This window comes from Hypanus sabinus, chromosome 15 (genome assembly GCF_030144855.1).
Source record: "Hypanus sabinus isolate sHypSab1 chromosome 15, sHypSab1.hap1, whole genome shotgun sequence".
NCBI lineage: Eukaryota > Metazoa > Chordata > Chondrichthyes > Myliobatiformes > Dasyatidae > Hypanus > Hypanus sabinus.
The window spans coordinates 39,349,538-39,373,098 of record NC_082720.1 but is presented as its reverse complement, the minus strand read 5'-3'; the positions used below and the strand labels follow the sequence as shown (position 1 = coordinate 39,373,098).

The 23,561-nt window shown below is 38.8% G+C and overlaps 1 protein-coding gene across 1 annotated transcript in view; it reads right to left on the bottom strand.

The window, feature by feature from the left end:
• cdhr2 (cadherin related family member 2) overlaps positions 1-22,673 on the bottom strand; it is a 125,824-nt gene extending 103,151 nt beyond the window's left edge. Inside the window, exons 1-3 of the mRNA XM_059989905.1 lie at positions 22,627-22,673; positions 5,784-5,841; positions 3,376-3,447 (exon numbers count right to left, since the gene is read on the bottom strand). Of these exons, the coding sequence (XP_059845888.1) occupies positions 3,376-3,447; positions 5,784-5,841 (130 nt within the window). The 5' untranslated portion in view covers positions 22,627-22,673. The remainder of the gene's footprint in view (positions 1-3,375; positions 3,448-5,783; positions 5,842-22,626) is intronic.
• Positions 22,674-23,561: the final 888 nt, after the last annotated feature.

Here is a 23,561-nt window from a genome sequence, read left to right as displayed (position 1 = left end):
GTTCTACCCCCACAACATCACTGGCCTTACGAATGAGTTTGTTGATTCTGTTGGTGTCTGCTCCCCTCAGCCTGCTGCCCCAGCACACAACAACAAACATGATAGCACTGGCCACCACTGGCCTCGTAGAACACCCGCAGCATCGTCCAGCAGATGTTAAAGGACCTCAGTCTCCTCAGGAAATAGAGACGGCTCTGACCCTTCTTGTAGACAGCCTCAGTGTTCTTTGATCAGTCCAGTTTATTGTCAATTCATATCCCCAGGTATTTGTAATCCTCCACCATGTCCACACTGACCCCTTGGATGGAAACAGGGGTCACCGGTGCCTTAGCCCTCCTCAGGTCCACCACCAGCTCCTTAGTCTTTTTTCACATTAAGCTGCAGATGATTCTGCTCGCACCATGTGACAAAGTTTCCCACCGTCGCCCTGTCCTCAGCCTCATCTCCCTTGCTGATGGATCCAACTATGGCAGAGTCATCAGAAAACTTCTGAAGATGGCAGGACTCTGTGTTGTAGTTGAAGTCCGAGGTGTAGATTGTGAAGAGAAAGGGAGACAGGACAGTCCCCTGTGGAGCCCCAATGCTGCTGACCACTCTGTCTGACACACAGTGTTGCAAGCGCACGTACTGTGGTCTGCCAGTCAGGTACGAGACATTTACAGATGTGGTAATGCAGACATTCCATTGATGGATATTTACCTAATTCCCATCAGACAATACTGTTCTGACAACACAGGACAAATACAAATTTCTCTATATTGTTGGCTTAATTTGTCATAGATCTTTATGAATTATAATAACAGTCTTAATGAGCAGCAAATCCTAGGGTTCAGTAATAAATTTAAATTTATAATTTTGTATCAGAACTGTGTTAACATAAATAATGGCCCTCCACTTGGTTGGTTTTTGGGGAGGCCTGATGTAGTTTTGTCAAATGTAATGGCTCTTGGTGTTCTGATGCATCTGTGAAAGTGTTGCTAGTGGAATCAGAACCAGAGGAAAAGACCCTTGGGCATTAAGGCCTGGAGATCTCCTAAATGTATCTTACAGGTCTTCTGAAAGGTGATGATAGAGCTAATGTATATATATAATTTCCATTATCTTAGACAATACCAAACAGGACAAAATGAGCTGTGGCCTCCATCACACCACTCCCACAGAACAATGACTGAAACTGTGAGCACACACAAGGACTCAAATACTTGCAATAATGGCACTTTGTGCATTACTGTGACATTCTGGTGCTGCTGCAACTTATTTTCTGCTACTTATCTACTTAATACTGTTTTTCTATTACTGTCTTGTTTTTATCTACCGCTTTGTTTGATTGCTTGAGGGGAAGCCAAACAAAGTTTCCTTGTACAGTACCTATGTATAATGACAATAAAGATCATTCAATTCAATGAGTTTAGCATTCTTGGCAATCATTTTTTTCTCCACCATTTGTATAGCCTTTAATTATTTTTCACAATGTTTATTAATATAGGAATTGGGAAATTTTAAGTAGAAAGGTAAGCTATGGAAATCTTTACGTATAATCTTTCTTTAAGAACACTGTGATAATTCTCAAAGGCTTTATTCTTCTTCAAGAAATGAACATGCTTAAGCCAAACATCTCATCATAGTGTCTTCTTTCTCCAGACTATAGCATGTCCTGATGAAGGATCTTGGCTTGAAATGTCAATTCCATTCCTTTCCATAGATGTTGCTTGACCTGTTGAGTTCCTCCAGGATTTTGTGGATGTTACAAAACGTATCCTATGGTTGCTTATAAGCAGCACACACCTCTCCAGCAACTAACATTCAGCACCACATCAGCAGTTCCTGCCACTGCTTTGCAAAGTACTTCTTCAAGCACTAACAAAGACACCTTTTGGGGAGATTCCAGAAGATTTTTAACTGGGTGTACTATTGAGTGCCGCTGAAAATTAAATCTTTATAGAGGACAAAAAGAATCTTCAGGTTCAAAACAGTTATGATAAAAAATGTGAGCACAGAAGACATTTTGGGAACTTAACGAAAATATTAAAAATTAAGACACTTGTCTGGAGCAGCATATTATTACTAGCGACCTATCACTGATAAAAATATTTTCACATTCTTATGAGTATTCTATTGAATCAACCTCCTTGATTAATTTACGATATTGGGCCTCAGCAGGGTACATTTAATTTGTTTGCTTTGATTGACCACAGTTATTTTCATTCCTCTAATTAGATAAGAAGACCATGCTTCTGATTTGATTATACTCAGTAACACTATTAGTTTCAAGAACTGCTGAATTAACCCACAGACAATAGAAGCTTCTGATGAACCGGAAGACAGTAACAGCCACTCAAACAGCATCTGTGCCTGGACCGGAGGTTGTGGGAATACGGAAAAATATGTTCTTGGACAACATCAGTGGGACTAGGTGAGAGTAAGCATTCGGCATGGACTCAAAGGGCCGAGTTGGCCTGTTTCCGTGCTGTAATTATTATATGGTTATATATCTACAATAGTTTTGTGAAATAGACATAAGAATTTAGCACCTTTCAGAAGCTTGAGCTGAGAATACGGGCAAAATTGTACATTGTCTAAGGGCCATAAACCCAAATGAGGATCAACACACAAAATATTTATATTATTCATGAAAAGTTGATAGTTTTGTGAACCAATGCCTGAATAAAAATAATAAATTTTATTTATATTAAAATAGAAAATACCCTCGTTACAGATATGGGAACAGATTTAAACAATTGGAAAAGTTGGTATACAAAAGCTTTGATTTAATCTGAAGGCAATAAAATCTGCTTCCATGTACATCTGAGTGGGAATTGTCCCTAGTCAATCCAGAGAGAATGCACAAGATTTTTACCACAACAAAAGTCAGGAGATTCTGATGAGATTGATGGTTTCTGGAGAGGCTGAAGGTTTTTAATATCAATCTGAGTACTGCTTCAACAAAGGACTTTCAGAACTTTGTGGTGTCTATGTGGTCTTTAACATCAGAAACAAATGTTACCTCTCTATATGTACTCAGCAAGTAAAGTGAACAGATTGCATTGTCTTTTGGGGGTGAACATTGAATCTGTAGCTCTAGGGACACTTCAATTCCTCCCTGTGAAGGGGTTTCAAAACTAAATCTACCTTTGCTGGTGGATTTCTATTACTAGGTTGATACAACACAAATAAATAAATGGATTTTTTTTATAATTTCATCATATATGTACTGAGCCTACATAAAACATATTAAAATAAACATCCATGGTTAGAAGATAAGATCCTTCATCATTACAGTACATGAAAGCTAAATACAGTTTTCTGGCATGTTCAGAAATTTATCAATGGTTTTGAAGGGAAAAGAAATGTTAGAAATATTAACAGAGAACTAACCTACTGGTGTGTCTTCTCTAATCGATACAACAGTCATATTTTTGGGAATTACAGGTGCACTTGCAGCAGCAGCTGAAATGTAAAAAAATAGAAGATTGTTATACTCGAACATTACCATTTCTAGGTGAGACATTTTACTAGCATCAAAAAAGAAAACAAATACAAATTGTATTAAGAATAGATTACTTTCCCGGCATACATGATTAATAAACTCTTCTCGGGCTTCATAACCAACATTTATGACAAACGCCACCAACTTCATTGAGTTGGTTGGCGAAACATCAGATATATACCTATACCCAGCTGGAAGCCCAAGAAGAGTTGATTTGACAAATTGTATTGCTACTGCTACGGTCGGTATTGATCACATGCAGATGAAATCAGTCAGACATCTGGATGATGGAGTTTCAATGCAACAAAATGGCCTGGAACTTTATCTGCAGCTATATTCACGTGCAAATCAAGTGGCAGTAATCAATGCACTCGGCAAGAGGTGTAGACACAGTCCATTGTTAGTTTCTGTAAAATACTGTGTCCACAATTCTATGCAGTTTCTTACAGTCATGGCAGAGCCGTTGCTATTCCAAGTCAAGATGCACTTTCTATGGAGTATCAATAAAAATTGGTGAGGGTCAAATGAAACAAGATAAAACTCTTTACTGAGGACATAGAGATCCTTGTGTATTTTCTTGGCAATGCTGTCATTATGATTGGACCAGGGCAAAATATTGGTGATGAAGTAGAGGCAGAGATGAGCTTTCATGACTCCGGTGTCTATGTTATTGGACTAGGAGAGGCTATAGGTATTTTTCCCTCCTACGAAATTGGAGCTCTCAATCTCAGCACCATTGATGGGAACAGGACCATGTGAACCACTCTCCTTCCTGAAGTCAATGTACACCCCTTTTCTTTTTCCAACCTTAAGGGAAAAGTTATTGTTATAACACAATCTCCTTCCTATACTCTGACTCATAGCACACTACTATGATACCATCTGCAAACTTGTACAGAATTTAGCCACATAGTCATGAACATATTGGGAGTAGAGCATGGGACTGGGTATGTAGCCTTTGGGGCACCAGTGCTTAGAATCATTGTGGTGGTGGTATTGGTGCCTATCCTTACTGATTGTGGTCTGCTGGTCAGAAAGTCAGGCATCATGTTGTAAAGGGAGATGTTGAGTCCCAGGTGTAGGGATTTGGTGATGAGTTTGCTTGGAATTTTAATGTCGAAGGTGGAGCTGTAGTCAACAAACAATAGTCTAACATAAGTGTCTTTACTATCCAGATGCTTCAGAGGTAAGTGTAGGGCCATGGAAATGGTGTCCACCATATAACTGTTATGAAGGTGGGTGAATTGAAGCAGGTCAAGTCGTCAGGGGGACTGGAATTGTCCTGTGCCATAACCAGTGGCAAAAAACTACAGGTGATACGTTACCTTGATTGTCTACGGTACCAGGAAGATAAACACAAAGTACACTGCAGATGCTGTGGTCAAATCAACACGTACAAACAAGCTGGATGAACTCAGCAGGTCGGGCAGCATCTGTTGAAATGAGCAGTCAACGTTTCGGGACGTCCTGATGAAGGGTTTCAGCCCGAAACATTGACTGCTCGTTTCAACGGATGCTGCCCGAGCTGCTGAGTTCATCCAGCTTGTTTGTACTTGTTGACCAGGAAGATAGTAGTCTTCTTAAAATGATTATTATTTACCTGCACTGCACTTTATCTGTAACTGTAACAATTTATTCTGCATTCTGTTGTTGTTTTACCTTGTGCTACTTCAATGTACTATTGTTATCTGTATGGACAATATGCAATAAGTTTTTCACTGCACCTTAGTAAATGTGGCAAAAATAAACCAATTTTATTTTGTTTGAGAGGGGCTCATAATTTTGCTTCTTTGTATCATGCAGGATACAACCATATACACCAGATATTATTCAGCAGCTGAACAATATTTGAGAAACTCAGCAGGTGAAGTGTGATACTGACCAAGGGCTTATAATAAAACTAGGAGAATGTAATTAAAGGGGACAAGACCTGGAGTGAGTCAGTAACAGCATAGACTTTTACAGGTAGCTGAGACACACTCTCTACCTCCCATCTCTTTGTTCAGGTAGATATCACAATATTGTGATCCCATCACTGAGGTTTCTGCACAAACTGACCTCACAACAGGATGAGTGACTTCTTTCCATGTTTCAAGTGGACCAGATTTGCTTTCAAGTGTTTTCCAGATAAATGTGAAACCAGCATGACAAATTCAGACCTTGCTGTATTATTTCAAATACAGCAAGGTCTTTGGATCTCTGCTGACTTTGTAACCTCACTAAATTGCTCTAAAGTTCTTTGTGCTAAAAATAACTCAGAACTTTCAAACATCCCATCTTAAATTTAATATTGTACCTTTCACATGTAGAAGAGCAAAAAGGAGAGTGCACATTATTTTGTCTGAACTCATCATCTACAAAAAAAGACAAAATATTTTGATTAGTAACTTCTAAGAGAAAATCAAAGATTTTAAGCACACTTTACAACAAAATTACAAGTTAATGTTTTACATAAATACCTTTTGATTAATCTGCATTGTCTTTAACTAGCATGTACTCTTTTAGACAATGGGAAATAGACCAAGAGGCATAATCTTTGCACAGTGTTTGGATTTCATTCAACAATTGAAATATTTATTAAATACATTCATTATTTCACCATTACATCATACACAACACTGCTATAGATATTTCCTGTACAGACTTGGGCTCTTTATTCTGATAGCGGTGGACCTGGTGTAACGTGAAGGGTTAGCTTACTTGCCAGTCAAAAGCCACCTCCACCTTGCTAGTTGTTAATTGGCCCATTCAAGGGACATAGCAACTATTTCCCATCCACGGCAACCGTGTCTGGCTTTGTGTGCCTCATGGGTACAAGAATAGCAAGTGCAAGAGACTCGCAGGTTTTCCTTTATCTCCAAGGGTTCATCTTCACAGCCAGTGCAGAAGAACCATTGGGAAAGTTTGCTGCAGATATATGAGGGTCCATGTGTGTATTTAGCTAAGTATCTGTTGAATGTATAGATTTGTAGTTGTGTAACTTGGGGAGACTTAATGAAGTACCTGTTGAGTTTGAAGCATTACTAAATGTTTAGTATCATAGTTTTTGTAACTTAGGGTGGTTTAGATGTTTGGTTGATGTTTTATTGTTTGTTTGAAATAAATGGTTAATCTGCTTATTCATAATCATTGTCTTTTGTCTCAATAACCAAACCCATGAATCTGCTTCCTCATAACACTTGGAGGATTCTTGGTACGTTTTTCCCAAATAAAACCTAGAGGTTTTAAATGTAAAATGTATTTAAGATCTGGTCAGCATTATTTCTGAATCTTGTGCAGACAAATTCTCTAATCTCTTCCATTGTTGATGTAATGTCATCATTACAATGGCTTTTAGCAAAAAAATCAAAGCAATAATCTCACTATACTTCTGAAAATTTGCAGTTCACTTGGCTCCACTGCAGCCTTCATGAAGGTATTTGCTTTTCTGCATCTGCTGAACATTTACAGGGTGCTCAGTATGTCCCTTAAAGTAAACTCTGGTAATCTACTGAACATATATGTTGGGCTAACTTGTATTTAATTGCTTAGTTTTCCTACCTCGTCTTAAAAAGTGAGAAGACATAGACAATTCCCAATCTAAAAAGAAGTTTCAAAATAAAGTGAGGAGGCAATAGGGGAAATATTGTAGACTCTGGAAGTCTAAATTAAGAACAGAAAATGTTGGAAATACTTGGGAGATCAGGTTATGCTCACGAGAGGGAAACAAGAATTAACACTTCATGTACTTAGCCTTATATCTGATTCAGAATCAGGTTTAATATCGCCGGCATATATCGTACATTGCAATACTTACTAAGTTACAGTAAGAAGTATGTATATATATTTAAAAAGTTATATTAAATAAGTAGAACAAAATGAGAAAAAAATGATAAAATAGTGAGGTAGTGCTCATGGGTCCTTAATACTCTTTCCTTTCAGAGGTGAGGTTTGACTGGTAAGTATTTCCAGTATTTTATTACAAAGATTAGAGTCAAGTTTATTTTTCACTCAACTTCACCATGCACATAATTTATGATATTGCATATATGCAACTGTGGTCGAAATGTTTATGGCACTAATGCAGAAGACGTATAAACAGTTTCCAGAAATTCACACTCTTCTTCCATGGAGCAATTTTCGCGTTCCTGGGTGTCAACATCTCTGAAGATCTATCCTGGGCCCAACATGTCGATGCAGTTATTAAGAAGGTACAACAGTCTATATTTCATTGGGTGCTTGAGGAGATTTGGTATGTCACCAAAGACACTCACAAATTTCTACATATGTACCATGGAAAGCATTGTAACTGGCTGCATCATCAACTGGCATGGGGATGGGGGTGGACCACTGCACAAGATCGAAATAAACTGCAGCAAGTTGTAAACTCAGTCACCTCCATCATGGTCACTAGCTTCGGTACATGGTATCCAGGACATCTTCAAAAATGTGGCATCCATCATTAAGGAGACTTTCCATGCAAGAAATGCCTTCTTCTCATTGCTACCATCAGAGAGGATGTGTAGGAGCTTGAAGGCACACACTCAGCAATTCAGGAATAGATTCTTCCCGGGGTCTGCCATCAGATTTCTGAATGGACGTTGAACTCATGAAAACGATCTCACTACCCTTTTCTCTTTTTGAACTACTTACAGTGCCTATAAAAAGTATTCCCCCTCCCCAGAAGTTTTCATGTTTTATTGTTTTACAACATTAAATCACAAAAGATTTTATTTAGCTTTTTTGGCACTGATCAACTGAAAAATATTCTTCACGTCAAAGTAAAAACAGATCTCTACAAAGTAGGTACTCTAAATTAATTACAAGTATTTGTTAGGACACTGGAGAAATCCAAAAACTAGAATCAGGAAACAGACAGAGGACAGATATGAATGCTGGAAAAGCTCAGAAAAATTCACTGACACAATCTAGCAACAAACAGGTGAAAACACAGGACTGAAATACACTGAGCAATAACCAGAGAGGCAATTGATAGGTGGAGCACAATGAGTCACAGGTGGCAGCAATACAGGTAATAATGAGAAACAGATGAGAGACAGAGTACTCCATAATACAGGGGCCGGAGTAGAGCAGGAGCAGGGATAGGAGCACATGGCAATACAAAACCACAGACTGACAGCTGGGGGAAACACACAAAAAGACAGAGTTCAACTGGAGGTACTGACAGTATTAAACAAAAAATAATTGATTGCATAAGTATTCACCCCCTTTAAGTCAGTATTTAATAGATGCACCCTTGACAGCAATTACTGCCTTTAATCTTTAGGGATAGGTCTCTATCAGCTTTGCATATCTGAACATTGCAATATTCCCCACTCTTTACAAAGCTGCTCAAATTCTGTCAGATTGCATGGGGGTCATGAATGAACAACCCTTTTCAATTCCAGCTACAACTTCTCAATTGGATTGCGGTCTGGACTCTGACTTGACTACTCCAGGACATTAACTTTGTTGTTTTTAAGCCATTCCTGTGTAGCTTTGGCTTTATGCTTGGGGTTATTTTCTTGCTGGAAAACAAATCTTCCCCCCAAGTCACATTCTCTTGCAGACGGCATCAGGTTTTCCTCCAGGATTTCCCTGCATTTTGCTGCATTCATTTTACCCTCTAGCTTCACAAGCCTTCCAGGGCCTGCTGCAGTGAAACATCCCCACAGCATGATGCAGCCACCTACATGTTTCATGGTAGGGATAGTGTGTTTTGGATGATGCACATTGTTTGGCTTACATCAAACATAGCGTTAGTCTGATAGCCAAAAAGCTCAATTTTGGTTTCATCAGACCATAGAACCTTCTAGCTGACTTCAGATTCTCCCACGTGCCTTCTGGCAAATTCTAGCTGAGATTTCATGTGAGTTTTTTTCAACAATGGCTTTCTCTTTACCACTCTCCCATAAAGATGCGACTGGTGAAGCATCTGGGCAACAGTTGTATGCACAGTCTCTCCCAACTCAGCCACTGAATCTTGTAACTTCTCCAGAATTGTCATAGGTCTCTTAGTGGCCTCCCTCACTAGTCCCCTTCTTGTACGGTCACTCAGTTTTTGAGGACAGCCTCTTCTATGCAGATTTACAGGTGTGCCATATTCTTTCCATTTCTTGATGATTGACTTAATTGTACTCCAAGGGATATTCAGTAACTTGGAAATTTTCTGGCATCCATCTCCTGATTTTGTGCTTTTCAATAAACTTTTTATGGAGTTGCTTGGTGTGTTCTTTTATCTTCATTGCACAATTTTTAGGCAGGATGCTGACTCACCAGAAGCTGGACATTCCAGATACAGATGTATTTCTACTACAATCAATTGAAACACCTTGCCCACACACAGTGATCACTATTTAACTAATTATATGACTTCTGAAACCAATTGGCTGCACCAGTGATGATTTGGTGTGGCATATTAAAGAGAATGAATATTTATGTCATCAATTATTTTGTGTTTTATACTTGTAATTAATTTAGATCACTTTGTAGAGATTTATTTTCACTTAGACACGAGTCTTTCTCTGTTGATCAGTGTCAAAAAAGCCAAATTAAATCCACTGTGATTCAATGTTGAAATACAATAAAACATGAAAACTTCCAGGTGGGAGGGAGGGGGTTGGGAATGAACACTTTTTATTAATAGTGTATATATGTAATATGCTGGTTCATAGTTTTACTGTTATGTTGTATGTATTTCAGTTAACTGCTCTGTAAGAGCAGTCTGCTCTGCTGTCGGCCTATTTAGGTTATTGGTGAAGATAGGGATGATGAGGAGTGTGTGCCATTAGGATGGTAGAATTAGGGGGAGGTTTTCTTGGTGAGGGACACTAAGGTTGGTCTTGGGGTATTTTTTTGGTTAGGCAGGTGATGAAGAGAGAAGACGTTGCGGAGAACTGGTTGTAGGTTCTGACCTAGTGGGAGACCTGCTTGTTCGAGATGGATTGCGAGCGACATTCGGAAGGTGGTGTGTGCTACCATGCTGACCAAGAGCTTAGCGTGTGAGTGACAGAGAAGTTCAAGATAAGTTCTGACATGCACATTTGAACAGTCAAATTAAAATGGGCTCTTTTCTTTTTGTTTTTCTTTACTAGCTCTTTAGTTAAGTTAAAGTTCATAAATATAATTCATGAAGTTCATAAATATAAATATAATCCTGTGCAATGTGCTGTCTTTTAGTTCTTGGCACTGAGTTGTAACTGGATAGCAAATTACACAGCATCCACACAAAGCGGGGTTCGGGGGAGGAGAGCCGTCTCATTCTCATGAGTTTACGCAACCAAGAGGTTTCTTATATATCTATAGGTATATACGCGCGCACACACACACACACGCACACACACACACTCAATAAGTTCATGGCCTAAGGTAGAAGGAGTCAATTTTAGAAAACCTAGAGCATTTATTTTTCAACATAGTACTCTCCTACATTTACACACTTAGTCCAGCGGTGGTGGAGCATACAGATCCCTTCTTTGTAGAAGTTGGCATCTTGGACCTCCAGAAGTGGTCCACAGCATTTGCTGATTGATAATTTTGTGGCCTAAGGTAGGAGATGAGTTATTAACTTCAAGCTTTCTGCATTTTTACTCAAAAAGTTGAACTGAGCGTGCATGTAACGAGAGCTGTATAACTCATCTCCTGCTACCTTAGGCCACAAATTTATCAATCACCCCTGCAGTGGACAACTTCCATAAAGAAGGGATCCGTATGCTCCATGACCACTAGACTAAGTGTGTACATGTAGGAGGGGACTATGTTGAAAAATACATGTGCTAGGTTTTATAAAATGGACTCCTTCTATCTTAGGCCATGAACTTATCAATCACTCCTCGCATACTTCTTACTGTAATTCAACTTCTAATTATTTAGTGCATTGTACTGCTGCCGCAAAACAACAAATTTCGCAACTTATGCCAATGATATTAAAACTAATTCTGATTCCGATGTAAAAGACTAACATTAAAAGAACAGTGTCATAATGACATACTTAGCTAATCATATGCATTCTTCTATCTCACAAATGATACAAGGGGTTGTTTTTGATCTTTGATTCCCATACTTTATATTTGAATTATCTAGGCTTTGACACAGTCTAATAAATTAATTAACAATTCAAACAAGCTAATGTCAGAAATCTAAATATAACTTCCACCAGCATCAAAACCTTTTTAGCAATTTACAACTGCGGTGTAATTCACTATCACAAGATTGAAGGTTTTTATTTGTTTCTCTTTTAACTACTTGAATATCTGTAGAGAAAGTAGTAAACAGAGTGAACTGAACACAAGGGATTCTGTAGATTGGCCTAAACATCACCTCTGTATCCCCTCCATGGATGCTGCCTGACTTGCTGAGTCCCTCCGGCATTTTGTGTGTGTTGCTAAGCATTGAACCGAAATTAGATAACAAACGTTACTACTATAAAAAGCAGCAAGAGTGATAAAACAAACACTTATACACATCTACTGTAAGCACTGACCCATTAGGAGTGCTATTTTACATTGTTAGAAAACATTCCAAATGGATTCAGAGCTTCCCATGCTGCATGCTCTCAGAGGAAACCAAATTTCCATGGCAACTGCTAGACCTACATTCTCTGCTCAAATTTTTCAAGCACTTCAATACACCAGAGGGTTTTGAATAATAGCTACAAATTATATCTATATGTTTTTATTAATTTTTATGAGTTTTCCCTGTGAATTCCAAAAAAAATTCATATGTAATGATAGAAGGAGTTATTATGTCAGAATACGACAAATTAAATGCTGAAAGTTGGGTCAATCCAAAATGAAAAAAAATTATATTAAAGATGTATTGTTTATCACAGCATCAATTACAAGTTGAAGACATACTCTTAATTCCTGCCTGGAAGACAAAACATCCTCCACTCACTTGACAGGGGGTAATGCAGCTCTGTGAGTCAAAATGTGCCTATATATATTGAACAAAGTAACATTTATTCAATATGAGTCGTAAGATACAATCAAGTACTTAAACAGTAGCCAGTGGTAACTAAGAGCAAGGCAGGGAAAATGAACATGAGTCAGTATAATGATGTAACACAAACAACCTTCTCTGAATGCTATTTATTGCTTTCTTTATTGTTAAACATTATTTCCATGTTGCACTCCAGGGTTAAGAATTACCCCTCAAGTTTATTTCTTACATGTTCCACTTTGGCAGCAAAGCGTGGTCTTATTGATGTGTGAATGTCGCCAAAGTACACCATCACTGGCTGCTGCCAGTATATCATCACACATAAATAACGTTAATGAAAATGAGCACGTTAATGCAAATTCTGCTTTCACATCAAGCCCTAATAAGGAAAAGCATTGCTTTAAATTTAAACACTGGTGTCAAAATTCTGAGTAAAATAACTTCCACTTTAAGATGGTGCAACTGAAGGCTACTTACTGGTTGTTAACAAAACCAAGTACCATATGAATAACACTTTTTCTGTGAAAATATTTTGGTAAACAATCACTGCAAACAATGAAGAGGCAAGTGAGGAATGACCTCGGGTTTGGTTGATTTAAATGCTGTGCCAGAACGATTGAAAAGGTAGGGTGACGGGGCGCAGAGAAGAGGAGCGGTCTAATTCTGCTTGCTTCTTCACAATGTTTGCTCTGCTCTGCGCTGTACGGAGGGTGAGCCTGGGAACATGGCCTGCTCCCGCTGCTCCGGGCTTCATGTTTAATCCGCTGTGTGCTGAACCGAGTCTGAGGCTGTAGCCTGATCTGGGCTTTGTATCTGAGGACTCACTTTTGTTCCAAATGCCACTTGCTTACTTCTACTGTTTGCGTGATGTTTTTTCCTCTCTGCACATTGGTTGCTTGATGGTCTTTTTTGGGTGTTTTTTTGTTTTGTGGTTGCTTGTAAGGACATGTATCTCACGGTTGTATAATGTATACATACTTTGATAATCAATATACTTTGTACTTAATTGTGTGGTACTTATTTAGAAACTTTACTAGAATCACACTCCCTTATGTAACCCTCTCACCTTAGTCATAATGAGTTAGCTATTACTGTGAATTCAACCTAACAGCAACATCACTCTAGTATGCATGGGGAAATAATGATAAGAAGGCCATTTCCAATAAATAATTTACATGTTTAGTGTAACTATGATTCAGGTATACACAAATATAAAAGTTTGAATGTCCCTTCTTTTAAGAACGTTGACACGCCCATGCAAATTTACCTTTCGCCAGAAAGCAATAATTAACTCATACCAGTATAAACTTAACTTGAAATTGTATTGACAAAATATTTTAAGCAATAACAAACGAAATAAAGAAAAGGGCTCGTTACATATATATTAGCTGAAAGGGTGCACATAATCATTGGAGCTCATTGCTGTGTAGTCAACTAGTTTGCTTCACTTCACTTCATCACAGTACCAAACAACTCCACCTAAAAGCTGAGTGCAAACAAAACAAAAATATGTATCCACACAACATCCTAGGACAAGGTGTGGAGTTTTCTCCAAGGTTGTGTGATAACTAGCTAACTAAAAGTTAGTTGCACATTCTCTGTGAAACCAAAGCCTGAATACGAATTTTCTGACAGCAGTGTCTGTCCTTCCAAATGTGTTCTGTGAGCGTTTCACCATCTTCTTCCGCGATGTTCGTTGTCTGTTTCCGTTTTCCTTCTTTCTCCCTCTACGATCCCACACTCCCTATAAAAATGGTTACCCCGTTCCTTCTAGAATGCTCCAGGGCATCTTATTGGCCAAAGTGTTAACAAGACAAATCCAATTGGCTAATGCAACAAGCTTGACTTAATCAACTGAATTATTTTAAACAGCAAAAAAATGGAATACTCGGCTTTAAAATATAATTAAAGGAACACTTTGCATTTTGACAAAATCTGCGGAAAATAAAATACCCAATAGCATAAATGTATTAATAAAATTATATATGGTCTTAAACCAGGGTATTACGGGTATTACACTTCATAAAAACTTGCCAAAGATAACTTGACTAAAAAGTTGGGAGGTGTTTAAGGTTTAGAGGACATTTGAAGTGAAAAGTTAGTTTTGAAACAAGTATTATTCCTTTTCATTGAGCTCTTTGCTCCATCCACCAAAAGTAGAACTTCCTGATGGTCAAACATTATAATTCCAGTTCCCATTCCATTCCAACATGTCAGTCCATGGCTTCCTCATATGCCAAGATGAGTTCACCCTCAAGGTGGAGGAGCAACTCTTCATATTCCGTCTGAGTAGCCTCCAAACTAATGGCGTGGATATTCCCTTCCCCCCCCCCTTCCTCTATTGCCCACCCTGGCTTTTTACTTCTTCTCTCCTGCCTATCACTTCCTACCAGATCATCCGTTCCTTCCCTTTCTTCTACAATCTACTCTCCTCTCCTATCAGATTCCTTCAATTAGCCCTTTACCTTACCCACCCACCAGCCTTCACCTATCACCTTCCAGCTAGTCTCCTTCCCCTCCCCTCCCCTTTTCCTTCTGGCAACTTCCCCCTTCCTTTCCATTCCTGGAGAAAGATCTCAGCCCAAAATGTCAACTGCTTATTCATTTCCATAGAGTCTAGCTGAGCTGCTGAGTTCCTCTAGCATTTTGTGTGTTGCAGCATTGGAGCATTCTACAAGAGTGGTGTAGACAGCCCAGCGCATCTGGAGATGTGAACTTCCCACTATTCAGGACATTTACAAAGACAGGTGTGTAAAAACAGCCCAAAGGATCATTGGGGACCCAACTGTTCCAGCTGCTACCATCTGGGAAACGGTACCACAGCATAAAAGCCAGGACCAACAGGCTCTGGAACAGCTTCTTCCACCAGGCCATCAGACTGATTAATTCACATTGACACAATTGTATTTCTATGTTATATTGACTGTTTCTATGTTATATTGTATATAGTATTTATTATAAATTACTATAAATTGCACATTGCACATTTAGATAGAGACATTGTGTAATGATTTTTACTCCTCATGTATATGAAGGATGTAAGTAATAAAGTCAATTCAATTCATGCTATGTTGGCATTGGAATGCGTGGCAACATGTGCAGCTACCCCCCAGAACATCCTTAGCTTAAAGCCAAAGAATAGCTTTATTTGTCACATATACATCAAAACATATGGTGAAAAGCATTGTCTATATCATTGTTTGTGAAATGCTAGGGGCAGCCAGCAGGTGTCAACTTGTTTCCTGCACCCCAACCTAACATGCGCTCAACTTACTAACCCTGACCCATACATCTTTGTGGAGTGTAGGAGGAAACTGGAGCACGGGGAGGAAGCCCACACGATCACGGGAAGATCATATAAATTCCCTACAGTCAGCAGCGAGAAATGAACCCTGATCTTCTGCTCACTGGTGCTGTAACATTCCACTACTGTGTCACCCACAACATTACAAAGCTGCCGCACCTTGTGTTGGTTGCTACTGCAAATGGCACATTTCACCCTATACCTTGATGTACATGTGATAAACCTGAATGCTGCAGACCTAGACTTCAGAGAGAATTGATCTAGTGGTTCAAATATGATTACCTCTTTGAGAACGCCTAGATAGTCCACTTTGATACAGTTCTTAACACACTTGCTGATAAATCTGTAATGATAGTGACATACTCATCTAGGCTGGTAACTGGATCTATGAACACGGACAAGTCTACCGACTCAAAGCAGTCATATAGAAGCTTAAACACAAGAAAATCTGCTGATGCCACAGAAGCTCCTCTGTTTCTCCAGACTAGCACTGTACGACTTTCTGTACTGGATTCGCCTGTTTCAGCTTCTGTCTGCATGCAGTGGCCTGATTTACTGGAGTGTCTGGAGAGTGAGTGGCTCAGAAGGCAACTTTGATGTTTAATTAGCAATAATCTAGGGTACTTAGGCCCCTAGTGGGACAGGAAATCTGCTGGTAGCATTTTGGTTACACATTCTTGAAGTTGGCCTGGTTGAAGTCACCAGCAATCATGAAAATGGCTTCTGGGTATTGTGCTTCAAGGCTGGTGACCACAGAACATAAATCATCGAGTGCCAGCTTCATGTCTGTCTGAGGAGGAATGTGGATGCCGTCAGGATAGCATCTTCTTCTCAATATTCAGTCTTCTTCTCAATATTCATTTCCTTCCTCTTCAAATTTATATCTCTGACCCTAAATCTTCACTGCCTCACGCCATCCATTCTGGCTGGGCTTGCCCCTCACAATTTTATATTCTTCTAATTGATCTTCCTTTAGCCTTTGAATGTATTCTTTGTATTCTTCTGAAGAATACAGTCAAAACTTCTCTAAACTGTTCTTGGAGTTGTTGCCCTTCATTGCAGTAAATTTTCTGTAGACTTCACCTTCCTCCCCCCTCGCCGACAACTCACTAATGTTGCCACATCCTTTCAATAATGAGGCAGCTAGAACTTAACACAATAACGTAGCTGAGTCAGGCCAAGGGAAGGCATGTTGAAACATTATAAAATAAAGATTCAACATGACTTCCCTTGTTTTATACTCTGTGGCTGTACTGAGAAAACCTAGAATTGGTTATGCCTTAATAACAACTTCGTCAACCAGCCCAACCACTTTTAACATACCTACAAGTTCTTCTCCTGCACCGTTTTTAGAACAGTGTCCTCTATACTGCCTTGCCCATATCCTTCTGATAGAGAGTGCGTCACCTCACAATTCAATTCACAAAACTTCATATGCTACATATCTACTCATTCAACCGGTCTTTTTCATACCTGGCTCTAATTTATCATTGCCCTCTTCACAGTTCACAAGTTTTGTGGCGTCTGCAAACTTAGGAGTTATAGCTTGCATCTCCAAGTCCTGGCCGTTAATACAGATGAAAAAAAAAACATTCCCCAGGTATTTTTATACTGGTCCCTGGGGAGTGCTGTCACTCACTCTCCCTCAGCCTGAGAGACAAGCACGTGGGACAAGCCTCTGCTGTCTCCTGCTTAACCAACTTCATTCCCATGCTAACTATGTCCCATTCATTTAACATCATGCACTTAACTTTGGTGGTACATTTATTGCTTGATACCATATAGAAATTTCCAGAAGTGCATTGACTCCCTTGTCCACTTCAACTCTATTCATATTGTACCAAAAATTCCATCAGTTAGGTTAAGGAAGAATTGCCTTCAACAAATCTTGCCCTAATTAATCAATTTTCCTTCAAATGCCTATTAATCCTGTAGTGAATCAAAGTTTATAAAAGCTTTCCCATCACTGTGGTTAAGCTAAGTGCAGTTGCTGGGCTAGTCATAAGTATACTTCTTTAAAAAATAAAGGGGTAAGTCTTCTGGCATTCTTCCCATTTCACAAACACATTGGAAGATTACAGTCAGTACCCTATGAAGAAGTACTCCTGCGAAGACATTTTTTTAGCCAGAGGGTGGTGAATCTATGGAATTTGTTGCTATGGGCGGCAGTGGAGGTCAAGTCATTGCGTGTATTTAAGGCAGGGATTGATAGGTATCTGAGTAGCCAGGGCATCAAAGGTTATGGTGAGAAGGTGGGGGAGTGGGACTAAATGGGAGAGTGGATCAGCTCATGATAAAATGACGGAGCAGATTCGATGGGCCAAATGGCCAACTTCTGCTCCTTTGTCTTATGGTCTTATGACTTCTTCCCATGTTCCTTTCAGCATCCGAGGATGCATCCCAATCAATCCTGAACATTTAAGCCAATTGCTCAGTTACGTCCATGTGAGCTATTTCTAATGTATCTATGACTCCTCCTTACTGTTACTTTGTAAGCTCAATTTTCTCTGAAGAAGGTGCAAAGTACGCATTATGATTGCTCTCAGCATCCATATAAAAGTTCACTTTTCTTGCCCTGAGAGGACTCTACTCCTGTATCATGTCCTTTTACTATTTACAAGAGAGCATTGCTATATTCCCATTTTTGTAGGAAGCAAATCTTTATGCTCTATTTGTCTTCCCTACTTAGTTATATTTGTAAGTCTGAGGTGATATTGATAAAACAAAATAGGAAACACAAAATATATTGATTAATATTTTCAAAAACTCTGTGTAATAGCATTGACGTAGTTTATCTGATATGCAAAGACTTGCAGATAATTTGATTTGATTGATGCTCTGTATTTTTCCATTGACAGCATTTTTTCTTAATTGCCATAAAGCTGAACTTTGAAATGTCAGTTCATCACACTCCTGACAAGGCAAACTTATTTCCATGTGTAATTGCTGTACAAAAGTTCAAACATAATTGCTCATGTAAGAAATCTGGCATTGATTTGGAAATAAAATATGCCTGCAAGTGTAATAAACCATGTAACTGCTTCGCTTGACTGTACCCATCTACCTGAGCAGTTCTCAGTCACTGTATGGACCACACAGCATTTTCGGCTAGAGTTACAGAGGTGAAGGGGTTTGCTTCTTAATCATCTCCTCACGGTGCTTGGATGTGATAGTTCTGGCGCGCTCCTGCTCACCCAGTTTAGAATAACCAATGGTTGGCCAGACTACCTGCCAAGGGAGGTATTGTTTATACAATGTGTGATTGGAATCTGGAATGAATTGCTGGGAGATGTTGAGGAAGCGTATTCAATCGTAGCCTTTAAGAGGGAACTGGATAATTAGAAGGTGAGGAAAATGTTGCATATTCACCATGATGGTACTGAAGCATGGGACTATTGAGATACTCTGATACTCTCTGATGGTGAGCTAGTACAGGCATGGAGGCTGAAAGGCTCCCTTCTGCGCTCTAACAATTTCATAATTCTATGGTTACGTGCAGCTGTCATGGTATCAAATCACAAACACTGGACTGGGGAACTTTCATATCAGCTGACAATGTGAACGAAGATCCGAGTTTTTAAAATGACCTTGCATGTTATCAAATTGCTCAGAAAATTTGCTTTATTCATGGTAAATCTTCAAGTGATCATAAGGGATTGTTGTTACCTAACCCACTGGACAAAGACAAAGAGGATTAGATGAAATGTCAGTTTAAAACCATGCCCAAAATACCATTTGTAACCCGTCATTGGCTTCAATAGAGTATAAACTGTGGGAAGAGGAGTTTGTGGGTGGAAGTATAGTAAAACCAGTGAAGTACTAATTTTAATCAGTAACTCCAAAAGCAACAGTAAATTAAATGTCTCTATGTCATACTTCCACCGTCCCTTCATTGTGGATCCCAATTGCTGACTGAACCAGAGCCTTAATTTTACGTCTGGAGAAATAACTGGTCATATCATGCAAACTACTTTTATACACAAACTCAAGGAAATCTGCAGATGCTGGAAGTTCAAGCAACACACACAAAACGCTGGTGGAACGCAGAAGGCCAGGCAGCATCTATAGGGAGAAGTACAGTCGACGTTTCAGGACGAGACCTTTCATCAGGACTATTATTTTCATATTTTCATAGTGGTTTTATTGAAGACAATGAGGGCACTAATTTTAGAATTGTCTGAGCAAATACAGTAAAGTAGGAAACGGCTTCTAATAACACCACTTCGGAACATAATACCACTTTTACTCCATCCTATCAATGTAGCATGAAAGTCCCAAGTAAAATGAGAGCCTCTGGCATACGTTACATACTTAAACATTTTTGAGAGGATTGACATAATAAAATTAACATTTTTGAAGTGAAATTAAAGGCTGTGGGTAATCTAATATGTGCACCTTTAATTACAGTTTCTCTGATGGTTACATGGGATCACTCAAGTTATCCTGCATTGTTATTGAAACAATAACTTAAATAGCAATATCCAAGCACCTGTGGGGATAGCATTTCTATGCAGAAGGGATAGAAGGGATGAAATGGGAAGTCTAAATTGCATCTAAACAGAGGTTCTCATCTCCCAGAGTTACTCAGCAGCTGCATCACAACATTTCTGAGAGGCATACCACGCTGGTATGATTGCAGCATTTTTGTTTTTAAGCATTTAATGGAATCATTGTGATAAGGTTGGGGCTTGCACTTTCAATAATTGGGAACTTCAAGTGTTCCTCCAATGTTCGTCCTTTGTCCCGCCAATTATACAATCCTCCTCTGTAAGGTCATCTGAAAATATATCGGCCCCATGTCAATTCGGATTACAAGTCCAAGCTGCCTTCCATCTCCCTGGGTCACTCTCTCTACCTGGAAGTTATCAGACTGCTTTCCATCTTGCAGTATTGGATGGAGAAACTTTTCTCTAGCTAACTATTCTAAAGACCAAAGTCACCGGGCTAGATCACATTCCTACCAGCATAGGATAGCACCTCCCCAAGTACACTCTTCAACACCAGAGCCCCTGTTCATGCCAGGATTGTTGCTCCACCAGATCTGATTGAAACGCCAGGCCATAAATAGAAGATGGCAGAGGCAAGGTCCTTCCTTCAATCTGCTATAATGACCTTAAGATAACTTTAGCTGCTTGGTGATCCAAAGTCTGTCATAATCAAGATCATTTTGAATAATTGAAAAAATTAATTAAAATCTTAAAAAATAATTCACTTAAAGCATATTTAACTGATGTAAATTATGTAATAATTTTAATTAAAATATATTTTAAATGAATATATATATATATAAATGAATATCTTTTAAATGAAAGTCAGTGACCCTCTTCAAATGACTTAGGATGGGCTTGAAAAGCCAGACAGGACCAGCATAAAGCAAACAGGTCTGATTTAAGGTGGGTTTGAGCTCTTGGTTCGAGGCATTATGTAACAGCATAGAAATCAGTTGTGAATCTGAGCAAGTTAGTCACACAGGCTTCTGACTGCTAGAGCCCACTGTTCTCCTTCCTCCTATAAGAAGCTCCTTATAACTTATTTAACTGACTATTTTTTTGGTCTGCTTTCTTAATGCCACCTTGCTGCTCAATGACAACTCTAATTTGATACTGTTCCTTTGATGCATGTTGCAAAATTTTACTGCAATAAGGAGGCTATAAAATTGTTAGTTGGTTTTGTTAATATTCAGATAGTTTGGAACTAGAGATGAGAGTCTCAGAATGTGGTGGCAGTCATTTAGGACTGCAATAAAGAAAACTTTCTTCATTTAATAGAATATTCATTTTTGGAATTTTTTTCCTATGAAGGACTATGAACATTTGGCCTATCATGAGAGAAAACAACTAGCTTTTGGATCCTATGAAAATCTGAGGATATGGGAATAGTAAATGGAGTTGAAGGTTTGGCATGATCTCACTGACAGGTTTTTTCTAAGTGGTCTTCCCTTGCACCTATTTTCTATATTCTTATTTGGAATAAAATTGTTGCTCTTCCTCTTCAGAGCAAGGTCTAAGGATGTGGTAATTTTCAAAATAATAGGTAGACTTTTTGTTTAAGTTAATTTTATCTAAGTTCTACAAGAAAGGAACTAGATGAATTTTAAAGTTGAAAGTAGTTTTATGGTTTCATGGGATAATTATAGTGTCCTCCTTCAGTCCTGAAGAAGGGTCTTGGCCCAGAATGTCGACTATCTGTTCTTTTCCATAGATGCTGCCTGACCTGTTGAGTTTCGCTGTCATTTTGTGTGTGTTGTTTTCGATTTCCAGCATCTGCAGACTTACTCGTGTTTATAATAGTCATGTATATTGAAAATACACTTTGATGTTAGTGTGTGCCTTGTTAGGGAAAGGAGAGGTTATGTCATTAATTTCCAGCTGTAGTAAGGTCTGCAGAATTGAGTGAAGTAAATCTGCTTTTCTACACAGACAGAAAGAGGTGGACGAAAGGGATTTTAGGCAGTCACAGAGTAAGCTTGGTCCTCACAAGACTTGTAGCAGACATACACAATGACGACATTAATAATGGCAAACATGACCCCATTTAGCTGGGATTTTGTGATTGGAAATGGCACATAAGCCAAGGCAAAATACCGAAGAAATGCAGCAGTCATCACAAAGAAATTAGCTTCTGGTAATAACAGTAACGATTGATTGTATAAATTTTAACTGTAATAAATAAATAATTTCCTCCAGAAAAAAATCATACTGAAATAAAGAGAAATGTATTCTTTTCAATAAAAACAACGTCTTCAAAAATTGTTTTCAAAGACGATGAACAGCCACACCCAAACTATCAAATTTTATCTTACATAATTGAGCTTATAATTAAAACATCACCAAATTGTCATAACTATCCTGCAAAGAATTGTTGTTGAAGTATTGTATTTGTTTGTGAAAGTCTCCAAGCCGATATAACTACTTACGATTTGTAGTGGACTGTTGTTTGTTACTGACCTATCCACACACTGCTGGGTTTCACTCTGGTAGATTTTTTGTTTCACAACTGAAACGGTTTACCTTCCTACATTGTAAAAGGTAATCATTAACAAAATATTATGAACAGGAAGAGATCTCAGTGCTTCTTCATAATATATCAGGAAAGAGGAAGAAATCAGCCATACGAAAATGGCTAATTGGCATTAAACTTGAAAAAAGTATCAAATATTAATAAATATCCAAAAGGAGTAAAGAACATAATTTCTTCCTTTCCACTTATTCTGCATGTGCCAACACCTGTCCCAATTATATCTGCCAGGACTTTACCCTCTTGTTAATGATATAGCAGCGTAATTATATAGATTCTTTCACCATGGATGATAATGACTATCTGCAAAACATACATCATATTGCTATTTATCGATTACAGGTCAGCATTCAACACCCTCATCCCTTCAGTACTAATCAACAAACTTCAAAGCCTCACCCTCTGCAACTAGATTCAGATCAGAAGTAGCATCTCCTCCTCACTGACAATCGACAGAGACGCACTACAAGGTTGGGTTCTTAGCCCATTGGTCTACTCTCTTTGCACTCATGGCTGTGGGGCTAAGCACAGATCAATCATTAATTATTAGCTTGCCACTGACACAACTGTTGTTGATTAAACCTCAGATGGTGACAAGGAGGTGTACAGGAGTGAGATAGATTGGGTGGCTGAGTAGTGCTGCAGCAACAACCTCACTCTCAAACTCACCAAGGCTAAGGAAGGGGAAGTCAGGAGAACGCACACCTGTCATCACTGATGGGTTAGCAGTGGAAAGGGTCATCAGTTTTAAGTTCCTGGGCATCACATCTAAGAGGATCTATCTTGCGATCAACACATTGATGCAATCACAACAAGACAGGACAGATATTTAAC